At 50.8% G+C, this 10,326-nt stretch overlaps 1 protein-coding gene across 1 annotated transcript; it reads left to right on the top strand.

Annotated features, from left to right (window-relative positions):
- Nucleotides 1-3,224: 3,224 nt before the first annotated feature.
- Nucleotides 3,225-7,396, top strand: CYP1B1 (cytochrome P450 family 1 subfamily B member 1). The gene is made up of 3 exons (XM_068409215.1): nt 3,225-3,244; nt 4,054-5,067; nt 6,780-7,396. The coding sequence occupies exons 1-3, from the start codon at nt 3,225-3,227 to the stop codon at nt 7,390-7,392; spliced, it is 1,647 nt and encodes a 548-aa protein (XP_068265316.1). The 3' UTR covers nt 7,393-7,396.
- The last annotated feature ends 2,930 nt before the right edge of the window (nt 7,397-10,326 follow it).

Raw genomic sequence — 10,326 nt, 5'->3', positions numbered from 1 at the left:
TTCTCTTCCATATCTTACATCAAGTAGGGTTTTCTAGGCCTCAGAAATAATTCATTTTAGGCGGTGTACATTTTCAGTGACTTAGTCTTTGATGCCTAACAAAACTAACTCCGCCTCAGGAGTTTGGGACTGGCTTCAATAGGACCTGCGTCTGAATTAAGTCCCCAGAACTGGGAAAAAAGAAACATGCATTGTCTAAGAGCAATTCAGAACTTCTATGCTTCTAGAAACAAAAGGGAGAAGAGTAATAAAGAGGTAGGCAGGAGGGCAATTTGTGGAATATAACGGAGACCAAGGGTCTGATCATCCATTGCCTGCCTTTTGTACCACACTAATCCATTGGTGCGATAAAATGTTTCACCCAGGCTATGCTTGGTTGTAAGGGAGGTCACACAGAATCAGAGCCTAGAAAATTGGGTGAACATTCATTGCATACAGTCAAAATAATACTCAGGCTGTAAGAGATGCAATAGTAAGCCAAGACTGTAAATGTCCTGGTTGTACAGCACATAGTGCAGGGGAATCAGCTCGTACTACCACAATAGAATAAAACATCTAAAATAGATTTTTCTTTCTCTCCTGTCTAATAGCAACAGAACTCCAAAGAGAAGTGCAAAAAAAGAGAGAAATTAATGTTTTCTTATAGCATAAAAAAAATGCACCAGGACTTGTAATTCCTGGGCTCATGCCTTAAACTCTGAATCTGCAGCTCGACATTCCACGACAGTGGAAATGTGCTCCCTCCTCTGCACTGCCTGCTAGCAGCCAGGGAGCAATCCCACTTGCAGTATGATGTTGAGAAGAAACGTAAGTAGGATGCAAAGCATATAGTGCACTGGACCCATGCTCCCTCACTGCATGGATGAGGAACAGCGAGGTGGGTGCAGGACCACTTGCAACAGAGGTAAGAAATGGCACAGCATGTCACCTCTGGCAACCCCATGCTGAGGTGTTCTTCCTCCTATCAATTGCAAGCAGAATTGGGCCACCTTGAGGACACTATTTCTTTATAAATTCAGATTTACATGGGAGCTGGAATGGAATCTGTTCTGCTTGCTCCAAAGTAAATAGCAATCTCTCACTTTGATTGCAATACAACTAGTTTAAGTGCTGCATCGAATAAAGGACCTAGGGTCTTACTAACAAGAGCTGTAATGCCTGGGCTTTAAGCAACTGGTTACCACGGTCACCAGGAAAAAGGCCAATTTACCTGCTGGCAATGGAAAATGCCCAGCACTGTAATCCAGAGCTCAGGTAAGTGATCCAAGCTAGTCCTTAGCACCCAGATACAACGCCAAGAACACTCTTTGCAGGGAGAAGCCCGTGTCTCTTCTTTGACACGTGACTGACGAAAGAGGGAAGGGTGGCCGTCAGGGTGGGACAGGCCACTAAGCCACAGCTGAGTGGCTACAGCATGTGAAACTGGATTTCAACCTTATGATGGCGATGGAGAGATCAAACTGCCTAGTCTCTCTCCAAGCTTGCCCTAACCTTAATGCCGTAGGGATAGAGCTGTCTCTGCGATGGAGAGATCAAACTGCCTAGTCTCTCTCCAAGCTTGCCCTAACCTTAATGCCGTAGGGATAGAGCTGTCTCTGCTCCTCTTTGAAGCTGGGCCATGTGCTGGGCTAGACTGCAGGATCCTTCCAGCTCACCCCAGAGATGGGGCTGAGAGAAGGGAAGCTCGCTTTTTCTGGCACTGATTGGAAAACTTGGTTTTGACAACTCTGTCACTTGGCAATGGCAGGAAGAAGCACAGGGCGCTCTGAGGCACACAGAAAGATTCAGCTGATGCTAGTCTGAGCAAGAGGAGGACTGGAGGGGCCCAGGACAGTGACAACAGCCAGGATTGCACTTCTTGGTACAGACAGAAGCAGCAGCCAGGCCAGGCCTGGGATCACACCTGGAGCTGTGCTGGCTCCCAGCATCTAATTTTGTCTAATCCCTAAATGCCACCAAAACACCTTCTTTTCTTCTCACAACATTACTGTAGAGAATCTGAAATAAATGTATTTTTAAATTTTGCTTGGTACAGCAAAAACGACCTCCTGATTTCCTGGGGAACGGTTTCCTTGATGCCTGGGGGGTTTGCAGCCCCGGTTCCCCCGGGATTCCAGAAAGCCCGAGGGGGGTGGGGGTGGAGGGAAGGTTGGAGCGCGGCACCCGCGCACCCCTCGCCAGCCCTCCCGGGGCGGGCAGAGGTGCCAGATTTAAGACTAAAAAAGCGCCGTAAACGGGAGAGAAGCGAGCGCAGGGCGGGGGCGAGGCTGGAGGGCAGCGGGGCCGGCCGGAGTGCGAGCTGCCCAGCGCTTCCCTGCCTCCTTCCCCCCCGAGCCGGTGTCAGGTATTGCGAGGAGGGGTAGGGGCCCGGGGAGGAGATGGCTGGAGGCTTTCCAGCCCCGGCTCACGCAATGCAAACTCCGCACGCAACGGGGAGGCGGCAGGCGGAGGAGGGGAAGCTCTCCGGCTTCCTCAGCCCCCAAGATGCAGGCGAGACTTTGCCTCCCGACAGGGAGGGCTGCGAGCCCGCCCGCCACCCCGCTCCCCTCCCGGCACCTCCTCCGCCAAAACTTTTGGCCCCAGCCATAAAAGCCTCCGCGGCTCAGCCGCTCCACTTGGCGAGGGCCCAAGGGCAGCTGGCAAATAGCTGCGACCCCTCAAGCCAGGGGAAGGGCCGGGCAGCCGGCGATTTGTCAGCTGGGCTAACTGCGGCACGCCCGCACCGCACCGCGCCGCGCACCGCGGCTGCCGGCGGATTTAAAGCCGCGAGTGCCAATGCCCGGCGCCCGGATGCGGCTGCTCCGGCTCCGGCTGGGGGCAGCGGGTCGTCCTCCCCGCGCTCTCTGAGCCGCCCGCCTTCGCTCCCTGCAGCGGGCTGGGGTGGCCCCGTCCCGTCCCCGCAGCCCAGCAGCCGGGTGGGAGGGAGAGGGCGGCAGCCCGCTTGCCCCCGGTCCGTGGGGCTGCACCGGCAGGTGGCTGCCGGCCGGGCGAGCTCCGAGGGGTTAAAGCGCGGGGAAGGTGATAATAACTCTACGCTGGGATCGGGTGCAATTGGCATTTGCCCGCACGTGGCCTGCCCAGCTCCGGGTGACGGGAACCGGGGCTCCTAATGAGCTTCCCCGAGGCTGGGATCTGAACGTCGCCGTCGCCGCTCTCCTCCCGGGGCTGCCCGTTAGAGCCGCCGCCGGCTGCCCGGCTCCTCTCCATCGTCCCCGAGGTCTCGGATGGAAGCAGCGTGCAACAGGTCAGTGCTGCTACAGGCGCCCGAGGTGGCCGTTTATTTCACCCCTTCTTCCCCTCGCCGCTTCAGAAAGGCGGGAGAAAACGGTAGGAGCGGGTGGTCCCCGGGAGCGGGGATGGGAAGCGGGGTCAGGCAGTTCTGCCACGCCGGCATCTCAGGCATCCTCCGCAGCCCATCCCCGGGGCTGCCCGCCGGCAGCCTGCGCCGCCGCGACGGGCACGAAGGTGTGGGGAGGAGGGAAGGGCTCGGGACAGAGAGGGGCTCCGTGGTCATGGGAGGAGGTTGCCTCTCCGGAGCAGCGGGAAGCTCCGACGGCGGCTCGGGGAATCCGTTTCTCGCAGGGGCTCTTCGGCCGGGAGGAGCGATGTGCAGCTTTGCCGGGATGAACCTGTCTGCAGCGCACGGCGGCTGCGGGAGGCTCGTCAGGCGAGAGCATCCTCCTGCCTCCCTTTCTGCCACTCTCAGCCGTCACCTTCTGCATCTCCCTCTGCAAATTTTCCCTACCCGGGGCGGCGGGGCGGGGGGGGAGATAGCAGCGGCCCCGCCGCCAAATATGATTTTGATCCCTTATCGAGCGCTTGCCACTTGATTATCTATTATCCCTTGTTTTTCGCGCAGGATGCGGGCGGGCTTTAGGCACACGAGGAGCGCATAGCAAGGACGCACTCTGACTCCGAGCACCGAGACTCTGCCAGCTGCCAGCTCTCCCCCGTCCCCTCGCCCGTCCAGGCTTCTCCTTGCCTGCGAGCGACAGGAGCTCCCCAGCCTTCCCGCAGGGTGGCTGCCCGCTGACCTTTCCCTTTCCCTTGCAGCATGGCCCTCGAGAGGCTCGGGGAAGCCCTGCGCGGCATCCCCCCCTTGCAAAGCTCCCTGCTGCTCCTCCTCTGCTTGCTCGCCGCCATCCACCTGGGCAAGCTCCTCAAGCAGCAGCAGCGCCGGCGGCAGGGCCAGCGCCGGGCGCCGCCGGGCCCTTTCCCCTGGCCCTTGATCGGCAACGCGGCGCAGCTGGGCAGCGCCCCGCACCTCTCCTTCGCCCGCCTGGCCAGCACCTACGGCGCCGTCTTCCAGCTGCGCCTGGGGCGCTGGCCCGTGGTGGTGCTGAACGGGGAGCGCGCCATCCGCCAGGCCCTCGTCCGCCAGGGGGCCGCCTTCGCCGGCCGCCCGCCCTTCCCCTCCTTCCGGCTGGTGTCGGGCGGGCTCAGCCTGGCCTTCGGCGGCTACTCCGAGCTCTGGAAGCTGCACCGCCGGGCGGCGCAGGCCACGGTCCGCGCCTTCTCCACCGGCAGCCCGGCCACCCGCCGCCTGCTGGAGCGGCACCTGGTGGGCGAGGCGCGGGCGCTGGTGGCGCTGCTGGTGCGCGGCAGCGCCGGCGGCGCCTTCCTCGACCCCACGCGCGTCCTGGTGGTGGCCGTGGCCAACGTGATGAGCGCCCTGTGCTTCGGCCGCCGCTACAGCCACGGCGACGGCGAGTTCCTGCGCCTGGTGGGGCGCAACGAGCAGTTCGGGCGGGCGGTGGGCGCCGGCAGCCTGGTGGACGCGCTGCCCTGGCTCCAGCGCTTCCCCAGCCCCGTGCGCGCCGCGTACCGCGCCTTCCGCGACCTCAACCGCGACTTCTACGGCTTCGTCCGCGGCAAGTTCCTGCAGCACCAGCGCAGCCTGCGCCCAGGGGCCGCCCCCCGCGACATGATGGACGCCTTCATCCGCCTGCAGCGGGAGCAGCCGCGGCTGCAGCTCGAGCACGTGCCCGCCACCGTCACCGACATCTTCGGCGCCAGCCAGGACACCCTCTCCACCGCCCTTCAGTGGCTCCTCATCTTCCTCATCAGGTGGGTGCCGGCGGGGCGGGCCCTCCCCGCCTCCGAGGCCGGGGCGCCCCACCTGCCCTGCGGAGGGAGGCGGCGGTCAGCCGGGGGACGAGCGCCGACCTCGGGGGATCCTTGTTTGAACGGCGCTGCACGGGCAAAATCGCTCGGGAAGGCTCCCTCGGCGGTAAAAGCCGGCCCAAACGAGCGCTTGGACCGCTCGGTCCGGGGGGAGCCGGGGAGCGGCGCCGCCGGGGACCCGCCGCCAGCGGCCGCCGTTGGGGCGGGGGTCTGGGGACCGGCCAGCCCCGGTGGTGCCGGGGTACCGCAGCGGCTTCCTATTGACTAATACGGAAGCTCGGGGAGACCTGCCAGAAAAAGACAAGAAAGGAAAAAAAAAAAAAAATGCCCTACTCCGGCGGTCGGGTAACGGTGCATAAAGAGACGCTGGCACAAAGGCAGCCGAATAAAACCTGAAAGTAACAGATTTTACCAGGTCAAGACCAAGGAGATCGTAGGAACAGGATAACAACTGCTTAAGCAAGATATAGAGTTCGTGCACTGGTTTACAGACCCGCTATTATGTTAATTTGCCAGCAGTGTGTGCCTTGGGGAACCCCACCACCAGCCCCCAAAGGCAGACCCGGTGGGCAGCCGGTGGGTGCAGGCACGTCCCCTCTGTGCGCTGCCCTGGCACCAGCTCTTCGAGGGGGGAAAATCTCAGCTAGGGGAGGTGGTTTAATAAAGAAGGCATAACACTGATTTTCTTACCTGTCCCAGCTTTTTCTTTCATTATCTGCATAATCTGTAGGTTTATGCAAACTTCATCGGCTCGGCTGCTTCTTGAAAAATGGACAAATACTTAATGCTTTGAGCTAAGGGTACAATGCCCAGTGTTCACAACCTCTTGGGTTTCTCCCCGTTTCTTACATTTGCCCAGTATTTGATGGGCAGACCTGCTGCAGGAGGAAAAGGCAAGGGCACAGAAGCCAAACTTGAATACTTGAAAAAGCAAATAAAGGCTCCTTTGAGGAATGTGTGCTTTTAGACAAGCAAAAGAAAATAAGAAAAACTTATTCACATTTTGATCATTTAGTTACTGCGTAGTCTTCCACACTATCCAGACTTAAAGACAGTGGTCTTAAAATACATTATAAAGAAAACATATTTTGATATTAATTAGAAAAAGTATATACAAACTACGAGTGGGATGTTCATAAAGCTATTCTGACAATTATTAGCAGGGATTTTTTCAGTTTAAAAACATGCAGACTTTTATATGTATGCAGTATGTCTAGGGACAACAAACTCCATGCTAATACTTAGAAGTCGTAGACATAGCTGGAAAACCAAATTCTCTTTCCCACGGAAAGACCAGTATTTACAAGAGACAAGTAATTTTAGTTGAAATGAATTTTCAGAATTAGATCAGAATATTCAGTTTCAGCACACTTAAAGTTAGTTTCATTTTTTTTGTTGAGAATGAGTTACATGGGATATTAAAGTGAAACTTGAGCAAATCTAAAACAACACCGTTGCATAGGAAGTTTGGATTTTTCTTTCAAAGTTTTCCATCAAGGTCTACATGTTCCTGCAATATATTTAAACTTTGCTCAAACTGCATTATTTAGGGTAAGGGTGAGGTTCTGTGAAAAATGTTTACAGCAAGGATTGTTTTTAAGAAAATCTTTTAAAAAAGTGTTATGTACATACACACATCTTACTTTAAATGACAGGTATCCGAATGTGCAGGCTAAAATGCAAGAAGAAGTGGACAGGATTGTTGGAAGAGACCGTCTGCCATGTGCTGAAGATCAGCCTCACTTGCCTTATATCATGGCTTTCTTGTATGAATCCATGCGTTTCAGCAGCTTCGTGCCTGTTACTATCCCACATGCCACCACAACCAACACCTTCATAATGGGCTACCTCATTCCCAAGGACACAGTGATATTTGTTAATCAGTGGTCAGTGAATCACGATCCAGCAAAATGGTCCAACCCAGAGGATTTTGATCCAACAAGATTCCTGGATGAGAACGGATTCATCAATAAAGATCTTACTAGCAGTGTGATGATTTTCTCATTGGGAAAACGTCGGTGTATCGGAGAGGAGTTATCCAAGGTGCAGCTGTTTCTCTTTATCTCCATACTGGTGCATCAGTGCAATTTTACTGCTAATCCAAATGAGGACCCTAAAATGGACTTTACCTATGGGTTGACCATTAAACCTAAGCCATTTACCTTGAATGTTACACTTAGAGATACTATGGATTTGCTCGATCAGGCTGTCCAAAGACTGCAAGCAGAGAAAGCAGGCAATGAAAATCCGCCGTCAACAAATGCCTAAGCAACAAACCTTCATCTAAAGATAATCTCTCTCCCTCTTTTTAGACTTAAATAAGTTATAGTTTGTTCTGGTTATCTTTTTGGAAAATAGCCAATATTACAAGTTACAAGAGCAGGAAGGAAAACTGCACAACGTATAATTCAGTCCTGTCTTTAATTCTAGAAGGAGAGCCAGGAGAACAATTTAATGTATTAAATGGTAAAACATATGCAATTTGAAAGTAAGACTTTTCTAGCTTGTTCACAGAAGTCACCATTGTAAAGTGCGTTTTATCTACTGACTGGTTGGAGCATCTCCGGGAACTGTTTGTGCAATCCTTTCCATGTCTCCATGCGCTATGCCTTAACTCTAAGGTCGCCTTCGGTGACTCCACATCCCAAAGTGAAATCTCTTGTTTAAAAAGAAAAAAAGAAAAAAAAAAGGTTGCTCAGAACACTGTAGCCTGCCTCTGAATTCGCTCTGCTGGAAACTGCCATAGGCACGTGGCATCTCCTGTGTTGTGACTGCTGGGATGTACATTAATGCCTCAGTAATAAATGTTCAAATGATTTTTGGTAAAATGACAATGTAAAGTCTTGCCTTTAGTATTCCAAAGTGTTTACATAAATGGCTTAAAAAAATAGAGTTGGTTATAAGCAGGTTTGAAAATAAAATTCATATTTTATATGTGAATGGACAGGATGTCCTAATGTAACTTTTCATTAAGTTTTGAAAAATCAGATTTGATATGTCACCAAATGGCAAGGGTGATACAAACCATATGCTAATATGTTCATTAGCATATTCATGAACAAAATAGATATTTTAATTAGAAAGGTTTATAAAGGTATAGCTGAACTTTGTACTTCTCTAGTAAAGAGTTAATATCCCTGTCCCTAGGCACATAAGTAAGTCCAGTAAAATCCACATGGGCTGAGGTATTTAGAAGTGAAAATTTGGAGGTTTTATATTGAAACTTTCATGCCGCAAGCCTCAAGTAAAGCATACAGCAAATACACCCCTGCTCACTAGTCGTTCTGTTAGGTTGAGTTAAATAGTATATCCAAAAATCAACTATGTACTTTTAGCATGATTTGCTTGGAACAGAGTCTCAGAAGGAAAACTAACATTGCATGTCCTAATTAATGTACCCATTAACTGAAAAAAAGTACTTTTAAAATTTTTGTGAGGCAAAGGACATAAAATTAAAAAAAAAACCAACCCAAAACTATTATTTTAAAGTAAACTACACATGTGAAACTTTATGGCCTTGAACGTTTGGCTAATGTTTGCGTACACAAAGCAGCATATATTTCTCTAAAGAGCAAACAACCCTATGTTTTTACGCCTGATTTTGAGCAGTGTTGGGCACTTGTTTGGAGCTGCAGATGACCTTCAATCACATATGAAATCCATCACAAATGAGAGTACCTCACACGATTTGCTCAGTTCAGCCTAGTACTAAATAAGGTATTAGTAGAGCTAGAAAAAGAAGGGTGCAATGCTACACATTGAGGTAGCTCTGCTGAGACCTAAGCAAGTAAAGATTTGCACTGGGTCTTCTGATAGATGGCCGGTCTTAATCCCGTCGGCAGCAGCGACAGAACTCATACTGACATTGGTAAGAGCTGGGTTAATGACACAGTCCTGATCCTCTTAAGTAGAAGCTTCGCTACTGATTTTAATAACCTGAATCAAGCCTGAAAGTGCTGCTCCGTAACCCCACGCAGCAGTAATGTGCCTGTTTAAAGTCTCTGACTTCATTATGGCATCTATCTTCTTTCAGAGCTAAAAAAGCTTTCTGTTACATACACAAGGAGTAACCTCAGGTGTTTTTCTGAATTACGTATGAGTTGTTTGTGATATCCCAGAACTTAGCCTATACCTGTGAAAAGCTTTATAAGATACTCAGCATTTTCATATGGAGATCTACATTAGATCAAATGCTAGCAAGACAATTTTCCTTGTACCTTTGTAAGTATTGTTATTAAAAAAAATATAAAGGATGTAACCTACGACTGAATAGTTATTCTAACGCAAGGATCACCGATTCATATTTTAATAAAAATGGCTTTTGCAATTTTGTACTCTTCCAAAAGCTTTAACTATGCATTGGCTACTAATGCAACTGCTATTCATGCTGCTCATGTCTGTCAGGAGGTCACACACTATATAGCTGTTGGTCAAATCATGCCTCGTATAATCTGTAAAGTTACTCAAATTTAGTAGCACCCATTTAGAATGTGTGCGGTTGTTCAGCGAGCTAACTTTTATGGTCATTTTGAGATGTATCATTGTGTTACCAAATACTAAATAAAATTATTCTTACACTGCCTTTGCTTAGTTTACATATGGCTTTCTAACATCAAGATAAACAAAAATTATTATTTCTGATTTGGAAAGTATTATTATTTTAGATATTTGTTCATACACTTTTCACCTTCTTCCCACTTCTGGATTTTAAGGTTTTTCTCCATCCTGCCCTCACAGCTTCTCAGGTCTGCCTGCTTGTTTACACCTTGTCATCTGTGTTCACCTTCCTCATGTTCCTTGCTGAGAACATTCCCTGCTGCTCGTCTCAGCATCGATCTGAATTCTCTCATGTCTTTTGCTTTCTTCTGATACCTGTTAATCTCTCCTCAGCCTGCACAATCTCCTATACTATGTTCTTCCCTCTGGCATTTCAGTATACTTCCACCTCCCATAATTTCAAGCCCACAGACTGCTTTTCCTTTCTCTTTTTCCCTCCTCTGTTTAGTGCTGGCATCTCTGTGCTCCTGGTACTGGATCCCCACCATTGCCCTTGGGACTAATTTGTGCTGTTTTGGCCTTGGTGTATAGTCAGGAGTGCCAGGAAGGAAATCTCAGGGTCAAACAGGCCTTCACGTGCCCTTGCAGAGCAACCTCTCACAAAATCAAGGCAATCCTGTGGTGAAGGTGGCCGTTATTGCATAT

This window comes from Nyctibius grandis, chromosome 1, assembly GCF_013368605.1.
Source record: "Nyctibius grandis isolate bNycGra1 chromosome 1, bNycGra1.pri, whole genome shotgun sequence".
Classification (NCBI taxonomy): domain Eukaryota; kingdom Metazoa; phylum Chordata; class Aves; order Nyctibiiformes; family Nyctibiidae; genus Nyctibius; species Nyctibius grandis.
The sequence above is the reverse complement of the archived record's forward strand: the minus strand, read 5'-3'. Positions and strand labels throughout refer to the sequence as shown.